General features: G+C 47.0%; 2 protein-coding genes across 2 annotated transcripts in view; one reads left to right on the top strand and one right to left on the bottom strand.

Moving 5' to 3' along the window:
• Positions 1–10,045, top strand: part of LOC8037517 — a 29,504-nt gene extending 19,459 nt beyond the window's left edge. The window contains exons 3-5 of the mRNA XM_029976512.4: positions 398–809; positions 3,124–3,656; positions 7,478–10,045. Of these exons, the coding sequence (XP_029832372.2) occupies positions 398–809; positions 3,124–3,656; positions 7,478–7,829 (1,297 nt within the window). The 3' untranslated portion in view covers positions 7,830–10,045. The remainder of the gene's footprint in view (positions 1–397; positions 810–3,123; positions 3,657–7,477) is intronic.
• Positions 10,046–10,946: 901 nt separating this feature from the next.
• On the bottom strand, positions 10,947–24,672 carry LOC8037518. Its single transcript, XM_029976511.3, has 5 exons — positions 24,532–24,672; positions 23,125–23,399; positions 20,815–21,072; positions 14,472–14,672; positions 10,947–14,276 (listed from the first exon to the last, which is right to left on the bottom strand). Exons 2-5 carry the CDS (start codon positions 23,389–23,391, stop codon positions 13,602–13,604), a joined length of 1,401 nt encoding a protein of 466 aa, XP_029832371.2. The 5' UTR covers positions 23,392–23,399; positions 24,532–24,672; the 3' UTR covers positions 10,947–13,601.
• Positions 24,673–26,584: the final 1,912 nt, after the last annotated feature.

The raw sequence follows: 26,584 nt of genomic DNA, 5'->3' as shown, positions 1-26,584 counted from the left end.
ACTTGTATAGTCTACAGCTTTAGCTAGTCCACACAACATAAATTATCAAAACGTCTAAAGTCCATCAAATACGACAAGTGTCAATACCCCCGATTTCGGCCAATTTTTTCCGCAGCCTTTATTTTTTTATTTTTATTTTCTGGTTAATGCCGAAAAGTTTGCCGCCTGACTGTACCAGATTTCACCACGCTTGCAAGGGCAGTATAGTCCAGAGCTTTAACTATAGTCCACACAACATAGAATATTATCTTTTAAGCATGTACAGTTCATAAAATATGACGTGTATTAATACCTCCAGTTTCAAACAATTTCTTCCGCAGCAGTTGTTTTTCAGTATTTCCCGGCCAACGCCTTAAAGTCTGTTGTCTAACGGTACCGCGTTTCGCCGCGTCCGCAGGGGCGCCTTCTCCGACAAGGACGGTAGCCTGCTCTGGCTAGACACGGACATCCTGGTGCGGTGCCGCGCCTTCTTCACGAGCATCCAGTACCGGGCGGCCATCTTCGCCGACTGCCCATCATTCAAGCCCCCGGGGGCCTTCGCCGAAGCGGTGGCGGACGTCGCCGGCAAGGCGCCCACGGTCGTGGTGGTCCACAACAGTGACTCCATGGACGTCCTGCTCGAGGTGTTCCGCGAGGCGGGCGTGCTCTACCTCCCGCACGACCTCTGCCTGCACGAGGAGTCCGCAGCCTTCCCCGACGGGCCGCGGCACCCGCTGCGGGAGCTGCACGGAGACTGCGCTGCACTGGGCAGCGAGCACCTGGTCATGACGCAGCGGCGGGTGTTGCAGATGGGGCTGCGTTGTCCAAAGGTCCGTCGGCTCATTCTCTTTTAGCACCTTTTGCATCTTGTGCTAGGGTTGTGGTGAGGTGCCCGAAACGCTTTTTTGACTGGTGCATTTCCCCAGTACAGTATAGCTTCGTTACAAAGATCTGGTCTAAGCAGACGTTCGGTTATAACATACCAATTTGTGAAGTTTGACTGGTTTTCCTGTCTATGCCATTGAACCAACTCTGCTTGTAGCAGACTTTGTTTTTACGTATATTAAGATATAATTGATTATATTGGAGTAGTTCATCATTGCATAGTGGACTCTTGGGCGGCAGTCATTATTTCAGGCATTATGCGGCTTTGGTTCAATAACGGTGGCATCCATTTTGCGAACTGCCGTTGTTGCTCTCGGCACCTCGCTTTCCTTTTACGACCCGATGTGCACTATGATGACTGTCATGGCTACACCTCAATAAAAAAAATCGCCACTTCTAGAAGTTCACAGATTTCAGTAAACCAGTTATTTCCTAAAAACACCAGGAATATTGGACAAGCGTGCGTCCCAACTACTTTCGCCATCTCTCTGCGACCGAGAGCGGGAGCCCCTGTAAATCAATGGGCGAAACTAGGTAGTTTCTTTTCATTTACTCAAAAACTGTCCCAATTATCACTTTGCACTCATGGAGTTGTATTAGGTACAGCATCCTTATTTTTTTCGGGTGAGTTTGAAACTCTTACAATTAAGTTAACACAGCCAAAAGGCAATTGAAAATATTTACATTCCGCCTATAGCAAGACCCCCAAGGGTAAGATCGCTGTGCGAAAGCAGACGACCTTCAATATTGGACTGCACTTATTGGTAACAGGTTGCCAATGAACCAAGCTATTGTCTAGTACCTCTCATTTTGAAATTAATTAAGTTTAAGATAAGCCAACAGTGTACCTAATACAAGGCAGCACTTACATAGCCAGAAAATATTTGGGAGGTGCTTTAGAACGTTATTGCAATCACAACCCCCCCTCACACACACACAATTTATCAAGACAAAATCTCACCTTTAAATTATGATCTCGACGTAGAAAAGTGCACAGGAGGCTCCAAGAACTCAGTTGCGAAGGAAACATTTGAAATTGTGACTAATAAAAACAAAAAAAGTTACGATGGCTAAATATTTTAATGTAACATAGAAAATAAAAGGTCCTGATATATCAAGCAAATGTAACAGTGCAAGTGAATGACTTTCGTTGATCTTCCTACTGCAAAATTTGAATATAACAGAATATAAGAGATCCCGATATACCAAGCAAATGCAACAGTGCAAGTGAATAACTTTTGTTGATCTTCCCTGTGCACTATAGTGCATGAGAAAAAAATGTGCAATAAGTAATCCTTCAAACTTGTTTGTGAATATATCCCCCGCCCCCACCAAAAGAAAGGAGTTCTGGATCCGCCCCCCATGTGCAATATCGGCTTCCTTGATACAGGGGTTTCTAGCGGTGTCCTGCGTGTTTATCATATCCTGAAATCAGGGTGTCGAACCGAACTGTGCATAAACCGAAAACCAGATCAAAACCTTTTATTTTGATCAAGCCAGAACTAATTTGAAACCGAAATTGATTGTGAAAGGGGAAGAAAAACCTTTTCTACTAGAAAGCATGGTGTAAGGTGCAAAAACTGATAGACACAAGGAAGAAGACACATACAGGCACCTAATGTTCACCAGCTAGCCCAATTACAGGTTCATCTACAGCGCATCTTTCCTACTATTCAGTTCAAGGTGAAAACGCACACTTCCTACAGAACCTAAGCATGCCAAATTTAGTAAAATAAAGAAGTCCTCCATAAGCATGTCTGTGCAAACAAAGCTTATTGGCAAGTGAAGAAGCTAAACACTTGCACCCTACTGGAACTTACATTTTTATACTATGTTTATCCTAATACACTGCGCTCGCTTAGTACTGACTTCGCAAGCAAGGTTCCACGACAATGGGACATTTTGCTTTATTGAGACAACATGACAGGACGGCCGGTACAAACCTTAAAATGGGACTATCGCAGTGAAAGCTGAATGTCTGGCCACCATATTTAATGTCGAGACATGAGCCAGTTTGCGTTTGGTTGAACCGGCAACCGAACCAATATTTTGCACGTACGACTGAACCGGAACCGAACCAGAACAAGCTACTGAACCCAAAGCTGAATCAAACCGGAATAATGACCGGTTCGACACCCTGCCCGAAACGCGAACCTGCTGCTTCCGTAATAATTTCTTGCCACGCAATCAACCGTTAATTTTAGGTGGCCATTCGTATGGGACCTCGCGACACGTTGCAAAAATTGCCGTGTTTCGCAGGTGACAGTTCTGAATGCGAGTCTCCCAGACATCACGAGGGCAGAGGCGGATCGCTTTGTCTGGTCCGGCCTCGTTCACGAGTGGAAGACGCTTGTCCTGGGACACCACTACCGGGGAAGCGGGGGGGTGTCCGAGTCCTACTCCGAACCGTCGTTCCATTGCTTGCGGATGGTCGACCTCGTCTGCCCCCTCGTGGAGCACCTGACAGTGTGCACAAGCTCGCCGGACGTGGTGATCATGGCGATGTGCTTCGACGTCGAGAGCCTCTCTGTGACCTTCGTCCCAGGACTGTGCTCGTTTGATGCCTGTACGCCGTGCCTGGCCATGTCCCGACGCCTCGAAGCGCTCTCTCTGCGCTATTTCGACGGCGTCGACGTCGCCTATCTCGCGGCGGTGCTCCCCGGCCTTCGCAAGCTCTCGCTCGAGCACTGCACGATGCGAAACACCGAGGCGCCCATGAAGCCTTTCGGCGAGCTGCAGGAGCTGGAGGTTGGAGCCATGCCACTTCCGTCGTTGCGGTTTCTGCTGGATGGGTGAGAAGGCTTCAGACTGGCGTGCCTGACGGCGTTTCCTCTATTCGTAACTCACACAGAAACTTGCTTTATTCCTACGTTGGGGGTAAACTATTAAACTATTAGCGGCATGCACAAACTTCAGGGGGTGCTTCTCTAGCTGTCGTCATCGTTCTTCGTGACGTCACGGGCAGGACAGACTGGCACAGATCATGCAGATCTTGGATCCCTTGGCTCGTTAGCTTGCTTCATGCGCTGTTTGAAAAATGTGTGGCGTTATACTTTCATTATCCATGCTCTGGGAAAAGGAATTCGACACCATCTACTACGTTTTAACATTTCCAGCTTTGAACGTAAGAATATGAAGGTCACTTCGAGGACGAGAATGTGGAGAAGCTCCCGTTTACACTCACACTTTAAAGGGGTAGTGAAACGAAATTTTAGCGCCGATCTTGTTGCATAAATATGGGCTAGGGACAGGCACCACCTCGGAAATATAAATATTGCGCTGTAAAACACAGGAGAACTAATTTTAAACATAATTAAACGATTTCAAATTCTCATCTGGTGGATGGGGGGAAGTTCTCGTGACATCACTTGTGCCATAATAGCAGCGCCGTTCTGCGGCAATACGGCGTGCCGGCAGAATTCGCCTAGGCCTGAACGCGTTTGCAAAGCCTTGGCGGAGAAAGCCAAAGCGTAGTCGGCTACAGTGAGCTCGTTCTCGTTGCGGCACTTCGCACGACACGACCCGAGCATGCTTCTGGCACGGCCGGTATTAGTTGCTGCGAGTCGCGAGCTGCGAGCCGACGTTAAAAAGAATATGTTTGAACTACAAGGGTGTCAGCAAGAGCCACGCAAATACCTGTTCACACTCGGAGCGGACACATGCATTTGATCGAAGTGCTGGATTCGCTCTGTTAGACCGCGTTTCCGTAAGCGCTTCTGGACCGATCTTTTACGATTGCAACTCGATACTGACATGACACTCGGCAAAGAAAGGTTAGACCGACAGTGACGTAGCGTTGAGTCAGAATGAAAATGGCATACTAATAACAGAGTGTACATACCGAGTTGCGAAGGTAATCCGTATGGCTTTTATTTGAGCTCTATATCACACAAAACAAGGAGATAGAATCAATGAGAATTCCTTTTCGACGACAGCGTGCGTCACCGCTGTCTCGGAAAACAAGGAGATCGAGATGACGAGGGGAAAATATTGACCTCTGAAATTTAGTTGAGGGATCAAACTACTCGTCCGGTAAGGGTCCACAAGGGTCGCGCGAGCATATTCCATTCAGTAGGCCAGCCGGTCATGGACCGACGGTCTTGGCCAAGGACCGCCGGAGCAACGGTGCGCCGAGTCGATGTTGCTGCTAGGCCTACTACATTCTGCCGAGCTCGCTCGGTCGGCAGAATCGTGGCCGTTGTAGCTCTTCTCGTGTGTTTGTGGATCCTGCGTTCTTGATCGTCGTGGTCTGTTTTAAGTACTCCTTTCTTTTTTCTTGCTAGTTGAAGTCGGGACGCACGAGAAGAGCACGTAGAAAAATAAATGTCCGTTGGTGGTTGATACCAAGTAACTGAGCAACGCTGTCGGCCTTGTTGATTTGATCGTAAAAAGTGCGTAAGACAGCTTCGGAGCTGTCGTAGGATTCTGTCGTAACCTGCGTAAAGGTTACGACAATTTCATTTCGAAAGTACGGGTTTTCTCTCAAATTTGTATTATGCACTTTTTTCGTCGTGAGTTCGCTTTGAGAATCCGGCCTCAGAGCTGGTTTTGTCAGTGGTGCCGTGGTTGCCGACTTGCCGTGGTGCAGCGTGCGAGCAGCCCTTGCACATCTCAAATGGCCACGTTGTCACAGGTGGTAAATCGTCGACGCGCCACCAAGTGGCAACGCTCGTAACTACAACATTCACGCCGTAGCCTTTCCCGTCTGGCACAAGTGACGTCACGAATGCGGCCAATATCCCAAGACGCATCGCGCTCTCCGATGGCCGATTTTTGAGCGCGCGCCCAATCGAGCCCATCAGGGTGAAAAATATAGCCATCCGTTCAAAATACAAACGCGCGATTATGATTTATGAATATCATTGATCATATTGAACCTATTTCTGACCATAATAGGTGTATTTCAAGTTTCGCTTCAGTATCCCTTTAAAATAACAACAAGTGTACCTTCCTGTGGAAGGTGCACAATCTGGATGCGGTGCGCTGTCAATTCATGCATTGAAAGCAGCGAATCGCAATAACCGCGCTTAAATGGCTCCACCTGATTCTCTGTTATTTTGGACGTGTGCCACCAAAGCCATTTAAGCAGACGAGCTTCAACGGCCGTGGGTGCGGAAGGCACTCGATGAGCACACAATATACTTACTCAATCCTGCACAATTCCTTTTTTTTTTTTTGAAATTCTGGACAACATTAAAACCTAAAACACCCTGTACTTCTTTGTGACATTTGATATTTATATAGGGGGTGCGACATATACACCAGTGAGACTTCTAGGTTAGCGAATATGGTATTCTTATTTTGTGACCAGATACTCCCAACTGTGAACAATAAACTTTCATATTTTCCTATTTTTGACCTTTTCATGGCCAAGTTTTTTTTCCCAAAAGATTTTTCCCAATTATAGGGTTTTGTTTCTAAAATATAGTATAAAGAAAGGGTCAATGTGATGGCTTTTTCTTAATTATCTCTAGTGGGAGCATATAAAGTGCTTGCAAGCTGTTCAGGTTTAGAAGCATAAGGAAATATGGAAGGTGAAAAGTCGCCTTTCTTCCATTTGATTCTGTTGGAACACATTTGCTTCTGCAACATTCGGTGGTTTCAGATTCCTAACCGGAGGTACCTTCAGAGCTTCTCCGTCAGACGGCAAGCTCTTACCCTTGGAGTTTCATCCTGAGAAGCGCTAGAAGCCAACACGCAAAGTGACCATCTCTCACTTGTCACGTGCGCGAAGCGTCTAGTTCTAGAACTATAAATAGCCCCTGGCAAAGCGAGACAAAACTGTGTGAATGCTGTTGTGTCCTGTGATCATAAGAGTAGAAGACGATGAGCAGGTCACGGTAACACAAGGAGGGGGCAGAGGCACCACAATAGAAAGCAGTTGTTTGTTTCTATACTTTTCTTGTCTCGTTAATAACTTACACGCGCAGTAGACAAGGGACATAACAATATTATAGTTTGCCAAAAATATAACGAATAGCAACACCTCGCACGGTGCACGGGGTTTCGCATCTGGTCGGGCACTTCAACCTAGTCATGTTCCATATGCAGGGAATTTTCTCTTTTACAGGGAATTTTTGGTCTCAATATTCATGAAAAGGGAAACGGGAATTTTAATGCAATTGCAGGGAATTTTAAGGAATAACGAGAAAATTCGGGAAAAGCTTTAGGAATAACTAAATGTATATATTTTTTTAAATGTCTCGTGATCCAAATGTTTCAAGAGAAAGTGAGAGTCACGGTGTAAAAAGGAGGGGTGTCTCAACGACTCCTAGGCACAGCAGGGGCCATGTTTAAAAATATAAACTGACGACTAAAATTTTGTTTTTTTTAAACGAGCGATTTCACGCGGCTTTTGTGGGAAGATGCGCGCAAAGTGGCCTGCATGAACACAGAAATCTGTTGCTGCGAAAGATCAAGGTAAAAAAATGTGGGGAAATATCTGGGGATGGGGGGGGGGGGATTCAAAAGTAGCTCAAAAAGGGAATTTTTGTACCAAGGAAAGGAAGTTCTCGGATGTGGTATGGGACATCACCTTTTCAAATTTAGAACGGACGCCGTACAGGTACGAGGACAACCGTCGGAAGGTTAATGACCCTCGCACGACACGCAGGTGCCCCAACCTGACGTCGCTGACACTCAACAACCAGGATGCCTGCATCATGTTCCTGCAGCCTTCCTTCCCCAAGTCGCAGCTGCGGAAGCTGAAGGTACTCAAGTTGCGCCTGCACTCGCCGTTGAAGCAGTGCGGGCTCCACGTCGACAACCTGCGTCAGCTGACCGAGGACCTGCCGGCGCTGCGCCACGTGGCGACAGACAGCCTGGACGTGCGGCTGTACGTCGAGAACCGAATGAAGCACGCAACACTGCACTGGTACGACTGCACGGTCTGCGCGGCCAAGTTTCCCCAACAGAGCAGGCGGCACGGGAACTTGTGGAACAAGCTGCACTCGAGGCCGACGTGATGAACAGACAGTGCAGCACGTACGCTGTGTCAGGTGTTTCGGAAAAGAGTTAGCTGTGTTTTCTTCGACGAAGAAAGGAACAACGCGTCAGCAGTTACAAGTTTCAGCTAACTTGTGCAAAGGCTTACAAAATGCTATTGCACAGTATGCACGTCGAATCGACACGAGATTGTTCACGGTGTATGTTTCTCATCATGTGGCAAAAACTTTTATGAGGCTACCTGCTAGCAAACTCCAGTCACGTAAAATATTTTTAAGTTCTCGCAGGTTTTCTTTGAACCTCAAAAGAATTAAATGCGCAGGGGCCACCCCATGGAAACAGCATGGCCGGATATTTTTAACACACGCACACCTTTTTGCATTGGAGGGCTTGCGCACAAACTAATATTTTAAAAGTTAAGTAATTAATTCGTCAATTAGACAGTTTGGCACGTCGCAAGAAATATCTCAACATACTCTATAAGACAGAATTGACTGCATTAGTTAGACATGCATAGTGTATACAAGTTAGCTGAAATACCCTGGAGTCTGGTGCAGGTTAAGAATAGTGGAACTAGCTTCTTTAAATCCCTCAGCAGAGCGAATGAGGAGGCAACTGGGAGGAGGAAACTACTAGTCATGGCGAGCAGAGAGCTTTGTTGGGGGGGGTGGTGGGGGGGCTTGTTCTGTTTACCTGCAGCAGACTATAGCGGTTGTTATCAAATGCCAAAGTTTGAGAACTTGCCTTTATCCGATTCAAAAGTTCCGAGCAGCTTTCAGAGATTTGAGACAAGAGGAGGAGGCCCGTTCCCGGGAGCCGACGCCGTTCATATCCCCATGTATTTGTGGGTTTCTCGGGCCATCATTGTCTCACTGAAAATTTCCGAAAATTGCTTTTTTGTTGGATAACGGTTAGTAATGAAACTTACACATCTGGTGTATACCGCCAGAACTACATTTGGGGGGGGGGGGGGGGGGGGGGGGGGGGGGGAAGAGAAGAGGAGGAGGAGGAGACTGAGCATTTGGCAATATATTGTTTTTGTAGTAACACAGTCATTAAAAAGTGTTGATTGCAAAGTATTGTAATCAGAAAAAAAAAGTATTTTTGTGAAAGCTTTAGGTACCTGTGATGACTCTATGCGAATCTGAGTGTTTCTCTTTTGTTTTCAAGCTCACGCAGTACAGTGCCCAACTATGTTCAGCAAACACATAGGTGCAGTTCCTTCTCACGAAACTTTGCATTCCTTGATTGTTTTAATAAAGCTACTAAGTGAATTTTCGGCCTTCAATGTGACGAAGGTTGAGCACTTAATATATGGCCCCAAAAGATTTTTTTTTTAAAAAACTAACTTGTGTAATATTCTTTTTTTTTTTCCTTCGTAGCTCCTTCCATACTTCCTTATGCCTAGAGTTATCAGTGCCATGCAAAGAAAACGTGCCTTTGGTAAACTTTAATGTTTATTTGAGGTTTGAGTCTTAACTGTAAATCTAGTCGATCAAGTAATTCATCATCTATAGAATTTATAAAGAGCAACTGCATATCTAGTCGATCAAGTAATTCATCATCTATGTAATTTATAAAGAGCATTAAAAATATCAAAGCTAACTCATGGAACTCGTAAACGCTGCCACCCTTGCAGTCTGATAGGTTTTCTTTCTGATTTTAGAAACCATAAACTAAATACTGGAATGCTTTAAAAAGACTGGCTTTAAACTTTTGGTGAAGCCTTAGAAGTCAAGCCTTAGAAGCTTTCCTTCTTTGGGTGAAACTGGAGTAGAGATTTTGCTGAAACGTCATCTATGTAACATTGGTGTTCCTTAACATTGTTTTTACATTTTTAGTGGGCCTTAGTGCACATTGTGCTAGCTAATCAAAGCCAGTGTCTTCAGAACCAGCTTATTTTGTACCAAACGTACGACAGCAGCATGTATTTGCTGCTGTTTAAATCTCACTAAACAAATTTGTTTTTATAAATTGTTGTGCAGAAAGCATGTTTTTTTATATGAACCAGCTTTTCCAGTTATAATCTGCCCATCTTTCTCTGCAGAATTAAAGTTGTACCAGCTTTACGAGTGTTGCACAAAACCGTTGACACTAGGCTAGTGTTCATTTTATGTTCTTTTGGATGAATAAACATTTTATGAATGCCACCTTCAACCTCATGTTTTTAGTTTTTACTAAAAGCCAGCAGTGATCATGTCTCAAAGAAGTTTAGCCAGATGAAGCATACCACTGTGCATCTTATTTCATTTTTATCACGTTTTTTTTTTCATTTAGAGCGGAGCTCTTGGGCGCCAGTTTGGCTTGAGCGGTGTCGCCGTCGCCGTAACTGTGCAGTGCCATTATGGGTAAATTTCCCCGCTAAATCTGGCGGAAACATTTCTCTGGGGAGTCACGTGACCCCTCGCCAAGGTCACGTGACCCCCCCCCCCCCCCCCCTCTTTCTCCCCACGAGAACACATGACCCTCGGTACCCTTCCCTTCTTTTCCTCAAGAGCTGCACTCTAATTCGGCGTTACAGGAAGTTGTAAACGGCGTTCTTCTTTCTAAGTGAGAATCAAATGTAGTATATCTTGTTTAGTTATTTTTTGTCAACGAAAACATGGAACAACTTTCATCGTTTTCATTTTAACGTTTTACCAATAACGTTTAGCAAAAATTGACATTTGCAGAAAAAACATAACCCCAAAAATCTATTTTTTTCCTTCACAAGGACGAGAGAGTGTTAAGCCACCGATCAAATCTGAATGATTTGCTCTCTCATCTTCCTCGTATTCTTGCATAATTACTGTGCTGCAACTCGATTACTTTTCAGGTTCTACTTTTACAGCGCCCAAAAATATGCAGTGGTTAGTCGAGAGGAGTGACGCGATGGCATGGCTATCCGACATCAAGCCACCAGTATGTATTCAGTAGTCAGCATCCAACCTCCAATCCGGTGTTCTGGAAGCCAATGCAGAATGCCTCCGATTCAATATACATTGTCTTGGTGCATTCATAAGGCAGATGAGAAAGCTAGCTGGCACATTCCCTGCACACTACTGCTCACTGCAAAAAGTGTTTCCCAATTCGTCCATCGAAGCTACACGGAACAAAATGGCAGAAACTGTTATCCCATTCAAAATATGAGTCTGATATAAAACAACCAAATTTATTTCGAACAGGCAAGACATGACAGGTTTTTCTGCGCCGCATCAACTCTGGCTGTAAATAAACTGCTTGCCCACAATCTTTGCTGCTTAGTGCGTAACAAAAAAAACAAATTGATCATTGTGTCCCATCGGGCAGCCAAGGTATTGCTGGGTCTGAATACGTCGAAATGAATGTAATATGGGCTCGATGCATTTCAGAAAATATACGACTAGCAAATAATCGGCGAGGCACCCTTTTGGCTATGAGCAGACGCAGAATGAATTGGCCCCGCAGCTTGTATGCCAAAATGCTTAGAGTGTCGGGCAGGAAGTTAACGACTTCATGCAAGTGGGCGTTTTTTTTTCTTTCTGGGGAGCGCCTGACTGTGTGGATTTCACTCAAACTAGTGCCAATGTTGCGGGCTCAGCTGTTATCACTTTTGTGCCACAGCATCGTGTGAATAAAAAAAGGCGAAGGATTCACAAGTTGATGAATAATGGGCACTCGTAAAAAGAAAATATTCACCAGTGAACAAATTGAAACAAGATAACGAAGCACTGTCAAAAAAAAAAAAAGGCCCATTTTTTATTAGCTTGTTTTCGCACCAGCGATTGCCGTGCTTGCCTCCTCAAGAAACCTCTCCCTCCTTTTGTTTGGAGGACGAAGACGCAGGCAGAAGCAATAATGGCAGTTTATTTGCGTCAATGGGCTCCCCCCCCCCCGTCTGCTTCACACAGACGATGCTATTACGCTGGCAGTAATTCGACCAAAAGCCGCCAGTCAGGCGCTCGAGGAAAACACCCGCTCACGTGGAGTTACTAGCTTCTTGCCCAACTGTTTAAGCAGTCCACTCTTAGAGGGAGCACCAGAACGCATGGCTGGCACTCCACAGAGTGCCAGCGACTGTGACAGACTGTGAGCACCGGAGGAGTGTACCATGTGTCGACCAGCTACTGCAACGCTTTTTCACACACATCACAGTGCATGTGCATTGTCTGCCTTTGCACCGTAGCGTGCGCGAAAAAGCGGTACAGTAGCAGACGACGTACGGCACACACCACCTCTGGTGCTCACTGTGTCTGTGCGGGGCTTGTGCGAGTGCTTGCAGGCGGCGCTGCACGGAGTGCCAGCCACGCGTTGCTCCCTTTACGAGTGGACTGCTCTGTACATCCATCCTGAACAGGTGTAATGTTAGTGCTGCTGTAAAGACAGGCTAGCTCCCATAGAAAATGTACCAGGATGTAAAATGCATGCTGTATGACTGCATCTTCCCCGGGTGGTGTGTTGTGACTAACACCAAGGGTTACCGCTTAAGCTGCTGCACTGGTGACCACACTGCTGAACGACTAGTTTTCACAGATAAAAATCATAAAACCATCATTTATTTGTTTGCACTAGCTGTGTCGGCCATAGTTTTTTGCACTTTACGTACATAGTTTCCATTTGAGTTAACAAATCGTCGGAACATGCAACTCTAAAGTCGCAGCAGGTTTGCATGCTGCCTCAAGGGGTTAGCACAAGATAACAAATAAAGGATTGGAGGTTTCGAAAAACCAGTAAATAATAGTGATATGTTGCAAGCATCAATGTTCATTCCCAGCTCTACAATACAGTAAGTCACATCCATCCTTTCCTCTTCAAACATCCATGCATGCGCTAGTCTAATCTATTGGCTACCGCTGTACACCATATCTTAAGCATTGCCTTATGAGCCCCACAAAAAGAGGCAATTTTTGAACCCGTCATTTTTGCATGCAATCTAGTCACTATAATGATGCGAAAAGCACGTTTCCAATAGACCATTCATGCAGGCAGTGTATGTTTCCGTTCCGGTACTATATGACTGGCATGTCATTCATTGTTGAACCAAATTGATATGTTTCTATGATTCATGGGCAACAGTATGTAACCCGCTATAAAATTCTGTTTCGGTAATGGTCATTAGGTTCGTAAAACAAACGCGCAGAAAGCGTTCTATCCCAAAATAATCAACAGCGCATCATCCACACATTGAAAGGCAGAATGGACATTGCCTGCACAGGTAGCCCTTAATTTGTGTAGAATCCCCTCGTCCTACATCTTCCAATGCTGCCAAGTCGTGAGTCAGCATTCTCAAATAAAATACAAGTGTGACACATTCTGTCAAATCTTTGGCAAGTTCGAGGAATGTCTTGTAACCTCTCATGGTCTCTAGTTCAGCATCTGTACATAAACAAGACCCCGGTTCACACGGTAATGGGCCCACATAGCTATACATCACTCGGCAAATCCTCGGCCGTCATTTAGACATATCAAACTGAAATCTGGATGCAGGAGCTCAAGTCCAAACCCCTAGTTACTGGAAACACAAGCCAAACGTGGAATTGTAGGCATGCATTGGTGCTTCTTCGCGTCGATGAACACTATCGAAGACCTAAGGTGTGGTTGTCGGTCCCGTCGTTGCCTCAAAGCCGTAGAGTCGTCATCTTTCCAACACTTCTGGCAATGTCCAGCGCGGAATGAAGACGGACCCCGGTGCACCGCCATTTTTTTTCACGAGTATCGAAGTTCCAGCAGCGAACGGCACGGTAGGGATCACAAGTCCACGGCACGACGACCGTCCCAGAGTGCCGCACCACTTGGGAAGGCACGGATGAGAAGACCCAATGGCAGCTCCAGCATCACTTGCGATGGACCTTGTGCCAGATGCTGCTCTGTTCCTTGCTATGCTGCGGGAACTTGGCCGCACACACCGTGCACGACAGCCACCCGAGCGCCACGTGGGGCAGGCGGCTCTCCAGGAACAGCCGCAGCGCGTAGGACTCTACCGCCACGTATCGCAGAGAGGGCAGGCTGTCAAACACCGTTTCGAGTCTCGCCGTGGACACCCCCAGGTCTGCGAGGGATTCTGGGCAAGCCAGCTCCAACTGCTCCAGCCTCTTGAGAGACAAGTTCCCCGGGAACGTGCTCAAGAAGCGACGGCTGGCCGCGAGGCCTCGAAGCCTCAGGGTCACCAGCTTCGGACACGCCGCCAGAAGGCTCTGGAGCTCGTCGTCGGTCAGGACGTCCAGTTCCAGAGTGTCCAGCTCCGGAAAGGAGCTCTTGGACACGAGCCGCTTCGAGGTGTGACACGAGGTGACCGAGAGTCTCCGGAGTCTGGCGGAGCGTGCGGCAATCGCGGAGAAGTCGATCCCCAGGAAGCCTTTGAGGGCGAGCGAAGTCAGGCTGAACTTGTCGAGGAGCTCGTAGCAGAAGCTCATGTTCCATATGGAGCGGGACTCTGCCCTCATGGAGAGCGAGGCAATCTCGTCGAAGTCCACGATGGCGTAGATTGCAGACAGCGACGCTCCGTAGACCTGGGCAAAAGTCGTTATGGAATTCCCGAAGCACTCAAGCACCCAGGCGTCGTCTTTAGACCGTCTCCAGATGGCAACGTCGGATAATCTATGTCAACTCTACCTCGTCAGAGTGCAGACAAAAAAAAGCCCCTAAATGAGGCGTCATCGACTCTCGGTAATTTAGAATGCCGCGCAATAAGCGGTGGAGCTCACCTGCAGGTGGCGCAAGACCGGGTTCCGCTGGGCGGCCATGGAGACTATCTCCTCGGAGGTCGGCACGTCTGCATTCGACAGGCTCGAACCGAGGACCAGGCTCTTCCAGGAGCGCAGCTCACTCCCCCTCATGTCGAACACCCTCAGGATCTCCGACGGCAGTGCGGCCATCTGCTCCAGGTTTGTCTCCAGTTCTGTCAACTGAGCAGATGGTGAAATCGACGATTTCTCTTGTTCCTCTGCTACACTTACTCGAAAGTTTATCCCAACCCTACAGGTAAAGTTGGTATCTACAAAATGTGTGTCCACAGTATTCTTTACAATTTGCAACAAACTTCACAGTTTCTTTTTTAAGCGATAATTGTTTTTTTATTTTATTTTCAGGCCACTTAAAGGTGTTACTGGCTGCTTATCTTCCTTTCTAAATTTAAAGTGGGAAATGATGTCATCTGATCTTTTCGCAAATTCAGTTTGCCCGCTAGATTTAGCGGGAAAATTGATGTGACATGATTGGAACCCCCTAGTTCAGTTTTCTCGCTAAAGTTAGCGAGGAAAATGACGTCGCATGATTTGGGGTCGCGTGGCCTGTACACGAATTCAGTTTCCCCGCTAGATATAGCGGGGAAAATGACTTCACACGGCTTGATGTCATGTGACCTAGACACAAAATCTGTTTACCTGCTAGCGCAAAAATTTACATGTGACCGGCTGCAGCTCTTTCAGTTATGTCTGCAGCTAATTGCTTAATTCGACAACATGGTTGAAGATTTTGATGAGCGTGTTGGAACAGATGTAACAGTACGAAAGCACAAAACGAGCAGGAGGACGAAAACAGAAGTGTAGAAGCTTTCAGTAACCAAGTTGGTTCCAACCGAATTTTTCTTTTAGCTTCCTCGGGTTATACGGATAGAATCCGACGGAGAGGTGATGAGAGCATGCGGGCATGTCGCAGCATCAAGCTCCGGTCGGAATGATTAGTAGGTAGATGCAAAACTAGCTGCCCTTCGTCTCTACTCCCTGTTCAAACGCAAGCGCCGAACGACGGGCAAAGACGTTTGGCGTGCGAACAGCGAGTTTTAACGGTGTTTCCTCCCCGCAAGTCTCCCCTGTAGCGCAGCAAACAGAGCATCGGGCTCGTGACTGTGGGGCCTAGGTTCGATTCCCGTCGGGGCACGTTCGGAATTTTCTCCTTTCTTCTCACGTAATGACTAGTCCTTCTCAATTGTGCATTCTTTTGTAGGTTGCTCTCTCAAGAACGTGTTGCACGTTGCGCAACAGTTTCTGGGGCATTCCGTCACACTTTCCTCGGGAATCCCAGCCCTTTCACAAGTTCCCCGTTAAAAGTCACCAGTTGGCCTAAAAGGAGTTAAAGGTGTGGTGCAACAATATATTAACTTCGAAAAAATCTGTAGTTATTAAGTTTTATATTGTTTATGTTACTGAAAGGGACAGACAAGCCGCCTCATTCTTTGGAGGTATCGCAATTCCGTTGTGTAGTAGCAAACAAACAATGGGAATATTTCGCAATTTGCAGCTGCAAGGTGGAAGGCTGGCTGCATTGTAATAAGTTGGCAAGATGGGCCATTATGTGCTCAATCCAAGGCACATAATGGCCCATAATCTATAAATATTGTTGTTTCAACGTAAGTGTGTCAAAAGCCTCGTATCATGGACAAAATTATACTATATGCAGTTTTAGCGGTGCCATCTCCTCAAGGTGAACAAAACCATTCCTCTCTCCGAGTCTTACCCCGTTCCTACTTTGTCGACCCGACTTCCTTATGGTAAGTCAAGCGCTTCGCTCCTCCCCTCCCCTCCCTCCTCCCCCTCCCTTCTCCTCCTCCTTTTTCTCCCCACTCTCCACATTGCTCAGACCAAGCTTAAAGGTAGCTATGTGAATCGCAAGCAGAGGCAGCGTGTGCTCGAGGCTCCGAAAGAGAATCTGACCGGCTACTCTGTTTCTCCAGCGCACCCTGCTACACGTCACTGCTCACGTGACTCTGGAGTCGGTGTAAGAGTTGAGAGTGGTTGGGAGGTGCCCAATAACTGCTTGACAGTTTAAAAAAAACAAGGATTAATGGACTCGGGCAAAACTGGTTTTCCAGTTCTTTACTCCAGACGTGACAGGGAACAACTACCACAACTATTTGACCCAAGTCCAAATATTGTTGGGGCACCTTTAGGAAAGATAACAAGGACAGAATTTGCGGAGATGTTAAAACCACTTTGAACGCAGCTTGCACAGTTGAACAGTATCCTTTGCCCGTGGTTCGAGACACGCTTGCCTGTTGAAACGGCGGTAAAGTTTTTAGCACTCTTGACTTACGTAATGCTTATAATCGGGTGCCGTTGGACAAAGTCGCCCAAAAGCTTTGTGTAATCAACACTCAGAGAGGCTTATTTGGTTATAATTGATTCCATTTGTTACTTCCTCTGCTCCGGCCATTTTTAAGAGAAAAATGGATGTTGTATTGGAAGGACTACCGGGCGTTCAAGGGTATCTGAACGACGCGCTTGTTGCCGAGAAAAGGGATGATAACAGGGAGTAGCTGAAAAACTTGTTGAAGCGTTTCCGCGAACACGGCATTAAACTAGGGCAGAACAAGTGTACATTTTGCCAGCCGGCTGTTACCTATCTCGGTCATCGGAAAGACCGTAATGGCCTCCAGCCAACAGAAAAAAATGTGAAGGCCATCACGCAAGCACCCAGTGTGTGCGCAACATTGGTGACCTGCATTTGTTCCTTGAAACGTTGGCGTTTTACTCCAGACTTTTGCCAAACATGTCTGCTTTGCTTTTCCCTCTGTATCGACTCGTGGAAATGAATGCACAGTGGCGGTGGAAACAAGCACAAAGAAGGCACTGTCAACAACGCCAAGCGTACAGTACGTTAAAAGATGCCCAAGTCCCGCTTTATTTTGATCTGTCAAAGGATTTAAAGTTAAAACGTGATGCGTCTGCATAACCCGCAGGCGCAGTTCTGTTCCACACTGCCGGCAACGTGCACAAACCAATTGGCTCTCCCTCCAGAACATTACCCCAAGCTGAACTAAATTATTTTCGACGGCAGCGAGAGGCGCTGGCACTTCTGTTTTGCGGGATAAAATGTCGGGATTACCTTTCAGGTCGGGGTCGAGAGTTTACCTTGCTTACCGAACACCATCCCTTCCTGGGACTGCTCCCAACGGACCAACTGACCGCCAGACACCGGCAATGGCCACCACTCACATCAAACGCTGGGCGCTAAGCTTGGGTGGCTACTGCTGCGAGCTGCAGTACGTGCCAGAGAGACAGCTACTGAATTCAGGTGCCCTCGGCAGACTTCTGCTGCAGTGAAAGGAGCTGGCTACCAAAGGCAAGACCCCAGAGCATGTTGGCTCTCAAAAGCATGGACGAGGGAGTGGTGACCAACGCAGAAATTCCGCTCCAACTCGTGTCAAAACACCACATACTCCATGGCTGGCCCAGAAGCAGAATGTTTCTGGCGCCGCCCTTGCCGCCTTGTTACGATCGTAAGCTGGAGTTATCGGTAGCGCATGAGCCGGTGTACTGGGGAACTCGAATGGTCCTCTCGGCCAAAGCCCAAAAGAGAATGCTGCAACTTCTGCGTGAAATGAAAGTTCTTCGTCATTGAAATCAATTGCGCAGTCGACGTTTTGGTGGCCCGGGCCAGAGCATCATGTTGGAGAGCTACCTATCATCTCGCTGCAAGAAATGCGTAACCGATTTGTGCATGCAAACGGCAGCTCCCCCGGTAAATTGGCTGAAAAACGAAGATAAGTGGTCTCGTAAACATTTAGATCTTGCTGGGCCGTTAGCGGGGAAGCCGGCACCCGTTGCATATGCCCACACTAAATGGATCGAAGCCATGCCCATCAAACACGCCAACACAACGAGGACGGTCAGCGGCCCACGTAGCATTTTCAGTCGTTTCGGCGTACCGCGCACCGTAGTTTCAGATAAAGGAACGCAGTTCGCAAGTGAAGAGTTTGCTACATTTATGGAAATTAACAACATTACGCACCTCCAGACGGCTCTGTACCATTCTCAATCCAATGGAGCATCAGAAAGAGTGGTTCAAACTGTAAAGGATGGCCTTTGGAAAATGAAGGAAGGGAACACGGAAGACAATCTGATGGGGTTAGGTACTTCTCAACTACCGACGGACGCCGCAGAGCACCAAAAGATCACCATCGGAGATGCTGCTGGTCTTACCAATTGAGATCTCGTTTGGATGCACATATTTAATCAATTAATAAATACACTTCTCCGGACTTACAGTTTGCTGATCCCGCCGGCAGCACAGAAACAGGCTTAAAGTAATTGTAGGCCCCGAGAGACTTGTATGCCTGAGAGACTTGTACGTGAACAGACTTGGCGCAAAAACTAAATAAATGACGACGTGAACCATCGACGTCGGTGGCAGCAACTTCACTTCACGTCGGAACTCCAGCAGTTCTTGTTTACGGTGTTTGAATCGTCGAAGGCAACGCCAACCACCTACAGTTTGTCTCGATACCACTGCCGTTCAGCTTCAGGTAGCGAGCACAAATAGTCAGGCATAACATACAACAAAAGCTAGGAAATACGACGCACAAATAAAGCTAAAAGCGTCTCTAGAACGTCAACAGCGAGCGCATGCCACATAAGGTAATGGCGAAAACACGGAGAGCCTGGCCGCTTCTGCCCACATAGCTTCTGCGCATGCGCAGCCCTCTGGCCGTGTTGCTAAACAGAGCCGCGTCGATGCGTGTTGGTCTGTATACTGAATCGACAGACGGAATAGACTCGTCAACCTAGCAGCTTGTCTTTCTCGCGCGGGCTCCGGCATGCTGTGGCATTGCTACAGGTAGTACTTGATGACCCTTACAAAGTTTCTAAATAGAACCATAGGTTTATTCTCATTAACTAGAAAGATAATTTACAAACTCTAGTTAATTATCCAACTTATCGTGACAACTATCCCCCTATATTACTAGGTTGCCCTGGCCGTAAAGCCCACCTGCACAGACCGTGTTAATGTAATGGCCGATTCGTCTGGGCCCGCATTGCACCCGTCCGGTGCAGTAAACTCTTTCCACTTTAGTACACGAAAGACTGGCGAGGAGAGAAGGAAGCTCCCCTCACCCCTCTAGCCTTTTGTGTACCACGAACCGCACTGCACCGGTGCGATGCGGGCCCAGGCGAATTGGCCATAACTTTCCCACCATTTTTTAGAAAAATCTGTCAAGTCCGAAAAGAAACAACATAAAAATTTGGGAAGTGCAACACCCTGATGTCACGTGTTGCCTGACGTCACTGTGAGTCGCATGATAATGCGATATCACGTGACACCACAAGGTCACGTGACCTGGCGTGGCCTGATGCACATCACACGGTCAGGTGATCACATGTCCAATAGTGGCACCAGTCAGTTGACCATGCTACTCAGAGTGGTGTCCTTCAAAGCTTAGCATGACATTGGCTCACTAAATTTACCTCATGACGAAAGAGCTAAGGCTATGGCAACAGCAATACGATGGTTGCACAAATGTCTACTTTGCTTGCGTTAAAACTGTATTCTGCATTGACTTTTCGAAAGCTGGGTTTCTTTTCCCACATGTCGAACAAATATTGCGGTCCCATGCAGAAAAAGAGTAGCATGATTATGAAGTGTACTTATCGAAGACACAATGAGCTATGGGCTGAAAGTTAATGCGGAGTGCAAGTTTGTCTGCTTCTTGCACAAGAATTGTGAGGATGTCATAACGCCGAGCTCTTATTGGCCGACTGAAAAAAATAGTGGGTAGACCTCAGGGCATCTAGTATTGAGATCTACCCACTATCTTTTCAATCAAAGCCAATCAGAGCTCGGCATCATTCTGACGTCCCCGCGACCCCTGTGCAACAACCAGACGACTTACACTCCGCATTGATGTCTGTATGCCTCCAACCTAGGATATTTTTCTCACATTATACTTTTCGAGGAACGGTACTATGCAAAGTGGCCCCTCTATCTCGTTTCAAAACAATTTTGACCAACATTTTCTTTTTTAATGTTTGAATGACTCAAGATTAGCTTTTCTGGAAGAACGAAGGAGCAACCCGGAGACGAAAACCCCTAAACAAAACTTTTCACGTGCCGTCAACAGGTGTTAGTACGATACAAGACATTGCCCCACATGCCAAAAAATAAAATCGACAGCCCAGATGGGAGAGGTAGTGAGCAAATATAAACTGAAACCCGCATATGAGCACGCCCAGGTACACTCGGGCATGGTGCTTAAACGGTTAAATAAAAAGCACCAACGTCCCGAGCTGACCACCCGGCCGCTCCGAGCCAGGGGGGCCGGCCACCACTCACGTTGGGGCAAACTCCGGCCAGGGCACAGGCCGCCTCAGTGTCCACCACCAGGTGGTTCACACCCAGGGCCGAGCAGTCCCCGTACAACTGACGCAGCTCCAAGGGGCCGACGTGCACCATGCCGGGGTCCCTCGCCCCCACGTGCACCCTCAAGTCGTGCAGCAGGTACAGCGTCCGCATACCCGCAAAGCCCTTCACCAGGGAGCTCAGGAGGTTCGTGTTGTGCACCAGTACCACCGTCGGCGTCCGGGAGAAAACCTGCAGGAGACCAGCAGTGCCTCCTCGATGACGAGGCCACAGCGCTTCGTCTTCTGCGTCGTCTGCCCGCGGCCAGCGCGGGTCGTGGACTGGGCGCAACCACCGCGTCGGCATTCAGCTGGGAATCGGGTCTTGACACGTTCAACGCAAGTCCCAGCCGAACGCCGACGCGGCGCTTGTGGCTTCATTGTTCGGGGCATTACCGTGTTGACGAGAGGCGTGGGAAGAAGATTTCGAGCCGATAGAAACTTATAATGCATTTTTAAGGAGCTCATACTCGGAACTCCTTCTCATCTTTTACCAGTGTGTTCCCAATCGCGAGCACGTTTATATGACCCCTTCCCCTTTCAAAGCGTCGCTTCCTGTAGCGATTTGGTGGCCGTGACGCAGAGGCATTGATCAAACCCGAGAGAGAGGAGAGAGGGGATGTGGGAGAGGGGGAAGACTAGCACATGAAATGCGTGTTGGAAGAGCCCATCTTGTGTTGCCCTTAACCGTGGCTTCTGAAAGATGTCGCAGTCACTTATTTACCTCTAGTAATGAATATACCAGTGGGTCTCAAATGGGGGTCCGTGGACCCTTTGGGGTGCCCAAAGGCCTTCTTAAGGTCCCCAAAGCCCTCGACCTTCAGTCGAGCCAAGCAACAAAACTTCTTTCATTACTAAGGCTGGCTGTCCCACAAAGCTAGACAAACCAAGCGATGGAATCCAAGTGATTAGGGTTGATTACTTTTCATTTAAAAGCTTCAAAGTGGATTTCCATGCATTTAGTTTTCTTACATACCCTTTTGTCATTGTAATCAGGGGCCCCATCCGGGCAAATGGGGCCCCATCACCTCTGTCAAGCCAGAAGGAATCGCCGACACATCAGTGGTTGAGAACAACTGGATTATACAATTCCAAGAAATGGGTGTTTGTGCCATTGAGATCAAGCTTGACCGATGTTGTAGGCTTGGGTGCTGCTACCTTGTGCGCCACCCACGGGAACACCGAGGGCAAAAGCAACAAACTGACAGACTAAGCTTTTATTGCTGATTAATGCCTAGCATGAGACAGCATAATCTCAACGACCACCCTGAAAAAAAGCAATATTGAAAAACAAATTCTTTTGTAGCCTGCACCATTAGATAAACTGCACAGCATATACTATTAAATTTTAAACATGTATAGTCTGCTGACTATAGGTAGGAAAATATTGCAAAGCAGTGCTTCCCAAGCTCTGCAGCTCTGCCACCTACCAAAAATATAAAGCATTGCGTTACACACGACGGTGCTCACGACGAGAGATGCTATGCAACGACTATCTTCGCACCACTGAGGCCCGAGATACGTACAGGCTCTTCTGCACAACACCACCACGAAGCAACGCACGATACATTCCGATATTACTGCCTCTGCCACAACAGTGTAGGAATGGAGCAAATATTTTCTCCCGGCTTTATGATGGCCGACATCAACCAACCGGAAAGCTCGTCCAAGCAGATGATGCGGAACTTGGGGAAGATTCTGTGACTTTACAACCAGCTCGTCGGCATCTTGCAGTGGGTACTGTAGGTAAATATGGCAGAGCCAAAGTATCGCCATCCTTTCCCTTTCACCGCCATGTCCTCACTAGTGAAAAAGGGTCAGCTGTGCCAAAACAATCCAAAGTGCTGGGGGGGAAGCGCAGAGTTTAGGACGGGACATATTTTTCGCGTTGTGTTTGCGAAGAGTAGCTCTTTCTCTGAAATCTGACAAGCAGGAAGCTTCTTAAACCTTTAAAAAATTGTGTGGACCAAGAGGAGACTGTGCAACTGCATTTTTGTTTATAATTCCAGTGGTGGTTTAGAACACTGACGCAGCAGACGACAGAAGCAGCCGACACATTTTAAGCCACCAAAGGTGCACAATGACTCATGTACGGTGCGTCCCCGCTGCATAGTGCCGTGCCCACCCCATCTCATGCAAGAGCACCCATTGCTTCCCGCAATACTTTAAGAACCGAAAGCTGAGACCACCGCGATAATCTGCACTGCAAGTGGATCACATACTGTTACTCTAGCGGTGGACGCACCTGAGCAACGGCATGATCGAAGCGTTTGCTCGACCCGAACGGGAGGCAGTCCGCGAAGACGACCGTTTCGGGCCGCAGCCCCTTGAGGAAATCCTGGTGTTTCGACAGGGCCCCTTCCGGCACCCGCAGGAAGGGCCCCACGGGGGTCACCTCCTTGGGGAGGGACTTCCCTGGAGGCCACACCTTCTCGGGACGGACCAGGACCACCCCCTGCTCGTAGACCACCTCGTAAGGGTGCAGGCCGACGAGGGTCCAAAGGGACTCCATGCTCCCCTCTGCACAAGGACGTCGGAGGACAGAGTTTGGTGTAAAACACGTGCCTACAGAAGTCAGCCGCGTCGCAAACCTTGCCTCGCTAAGATGCGGACGAAGTTAACCGAGAGTTGTGCGGGTGGCGCCATCTCTTGATAGATGCGGCAAGCAAACGTTGGTGATGGCTGCTTTCGACCGAGCGCCGTCGTCTGCTTTCGTCTGAACGCCATCGTTTGCTTTTGACCGACTCCATTATCTGCTTACTGCAGCTATCGGAAAAGAGTGCTAGATCACGTCGACCCAAAGCATTCCCTTGCAAGCTTCTATAGCAATATTATTTGTTGCCTTAGCGAGCACCTGTTCCAATGCACGGAAAAACAATATACCAAGCACACTAATTGCAGGCACATTCCAGGCACCGTAGCCGTACTGAAGTGCAATGTCCTAATTTCCAGCTCTCTAGAATAATTTTGTTAAACGCTTCAACATGTCCCGGCCGGCTAACAATGTGAAGGCTGTTTTTAAGAGTTTCCACATAACTACAAAGTTCATTCATGAAAGAAACAAAATCTACTATGTGCCAGTGAGCAGACCTCATGTTTTATATCAAGAGATGTGTTGAATAAGTAGGATATGTGTGTTGGGAATAAATCATTGTTGCCTGTGTGGTGCACGCGTTACAATAAATAGGCGCACTTCGCGCGAACGTAGGTTCCTCTTTTGCTGCGTGAATTATGACGCCGTACAAAATTCAGAGCTCTACCCAAGCAGGCAAAAGAAGTACGACCACAGCCACCTGCAGCGGGAAGCCATTCGTACAAACAAAAACGACGAATGGACGTGAGAACGCGAACCATCGAGAGAGTCATTTCGACGGTACCTTGCTCTGCGGGTAGACATACCTGGGTCGTGACAAGTGCTCGCCTCAGTCCATCAAGAAATGTGCACGAATACGTCGGCGAAAAGCTCTGGTTACTTCCACCAGTCATACACAGGTCATCACAGTTTCAACCACAGTGGTTTCAACGGGACTAGGGGTGATGTCGATGTGGCATATTCCACGGGAGAAACGTACGAGCGCGTTTACGAATGAACATCACTCCGTACCAGTGAAACGAGCAGAAGCTGTCAGCGTGTTAGTTGGTCGCTATTTACCTGTTGACTTGACCGGCGATGTCAGTGTTCGTTAGATATCTTTTCTTCCCAACAGACGATGAAAGTGAAATTCGCGGGGTCTGAAGTTCTCGACCTCGCCGATTTCGAAATCGACTTCTTTTTCCTTATATTTTTTTGTCTAGTTTCTGCGACTCTAAACAGATGGCAGCATGTGTCGTGTTCTCGCGATTATCGTCAAACGTTTCGGGTGTTTACCACATTTGTGAGGTAGCTTGAAGTTTCGGGACATGATTCCTTTTTAATAACATTTTTTTTTACTAAATTACTAAGTTTTAAATGAGAGTGCACGTATTTAAAATATGCTACCTACTTTCGGTTTCGACCGGCGCTATACGGAATTCGTCGATTCGAGGAAGAGACCGAATGCGTAGATTATTTTTGCAGTGACAAAAATCATGCAAAGTTTGTTGTATCCTGAATTGCTCAACATGTCCGATTCATCAATCCGATCACTCTATGATAAAAATGCGGAGAAAATTACTGTAAAGTGCACACTTAACTTTTTATTGGCGTAATCCCCGCCATAGTAGAACAAAAACAGTTTGATATTCTAAATTAGCTAAAAAGTCTTGATTTTTGTTTTTCGCGTTCTGTTTCTAAGTGACCCGATTTGCTAAGAGTTTTCTGTCTGTGTTCAATCTGATATATATCTTTCATGAATGACGATTCCTTGAGTTCAGTTAAAAACCAACACGGAAGGCATACCATATCAAAGGTTAGACAAATGGTAAATAAAAATGATTTTCGGGATTATTTCTTCTGTGAAGATTTAAATTAAATCACAGTAAAAATGGTCCGAATTAATTCCCGATTTTCATTTTCCGCCCTGCTGAAAGGAAAACGCGCATGTTACATGATCCCTCCTTCTGTAATTAAACATTAGTTTGTCTCGCAAATGTGAATAGAAAGGGAGGGGGGTCACGTGCCAAACTGTTGATACTTGAACTTCAGCTTAACCCTTTGGTTCTTCCAGCTGTTTCCAACGTTGGTCCTTTTGGCAACAAACGATAGCTCAAATGAAATGCACGACAAAGAATGAATGCTTGCAATATTATTTTTGCTTCTTTGCGAGTTATTATATTATTCAAGTTGTCAGTAAAGCAATCCCTACTAAACCTTAGATCTCAATAAAAGAAAAATCCGAAGACACCTAAGCACTTTTTACAAGTTATGAATGCAAAAGCATGAATGTCGTTATTCTGGTTCGATTTACAGGTGTGGACGACCACATCTCACTACGGCTGAGGTTGCAGCCTACAGCCGAGCGCACGCTTTCATGAAGCGGCCGCAGGAAAAAAACCACCAGTCGCATAGTAGTGCTCTGAATATGGTATATGGACTCGTCTGAAAGATGTGTTTTGGCTAAGCTAGCTGCCTTCAACAGTAGCCATGGAGCAGTGGCAATCAGTTCATCAAACGTTTCATCAACACGCAATGTTTCATTGACAAATTGTGTCATCGACAGCTCAAATGATCTTTTTTTCTGTAATAAGCTGCACGAGACTGTAGCTGCAAAGTGGCGTGTACGGGTTGGTCAGGTGGGTTAACATTTTTGCAAAGAGCCGCCACACACTTTCGCCGAGGGGGGGTGGATTAACGTACACCCCAGTGATACATGCGTAACGAGATGTCCATACAGCATGCAATTCGAGTAACAAGTGTTAACGAAACAATAGCGTCGACGAATCGTGTGTCCATGAAACGTGTATCCATGAAAAGTTGTCAATGAAACGTAATTTCACGAAACGAGTTTCGACGAAATGATAGGGATTCGCCATGGAGGCCGGTTTTCCGCCTCCATGCACAAGTGTCACGAGAGAAGCCCACTTCAGAGCTAAGCGGACCACCACAAAATGCTGTGGTGGTCGCTTGTGACATTTTAATGTCCCAAATACAAACGTTATGTCGAATAAATGTGCCCAAATTCGGTAACTGCAAATGCTTTCTCATACATGAAATGAAAGGCACATAGGCCATCAATGTTTAGAAATTCAACTTAAAAAAAAAATCAGAATTTACATGTAAACTAAGA

Source organism: Ixodes scapularis, unplaced genomic scaffold (genome assembly GCF_016920785.2).
Source record: "Ixodes scapularis isolate PalLabHiFi unplaced genomic scaffold, ASM1692078v2 PGA_scaffold4__175_contigs__length_147842914, whole genome shotgun sequence".
In the NCBI taxonomy this organism is placed as follows: domain Eukaryota; kingdom Metazoa; phylum Arthropoda; class Arachnida; order Ixodida; family Ixodidae; genus Ixodes; species Ixodes scapularis.
Note: the sequence above shows the minus strand (reverse complement) of the source record. Positions and strands in the feature narration are given on the sequence as shown.

Coding starts and splice junctions, on each gene's coding strand:
- LOC8037518 (XM_029976511.3), bottom strand. CDS start 23,391: ATGGAGTCCCTTTGGACCCTCGTCGGCCTGCACCCTTACGAGGTGGTC. Junction 21,073..23,124: donor TCGATCATGCCGTTGCTCAG/GTGCGTCCACCG, acceptor GGTCTCCTGCAG/GTTTTCTCCCGGACGCCGAC. Junction 14,673..20,814: donor TGGCCGGAGTTTGCCCCAAC/GTGAGTGGTGGC, acceptor CCATCTGCTCAG/TTGACAGAACTGGAGACAAA.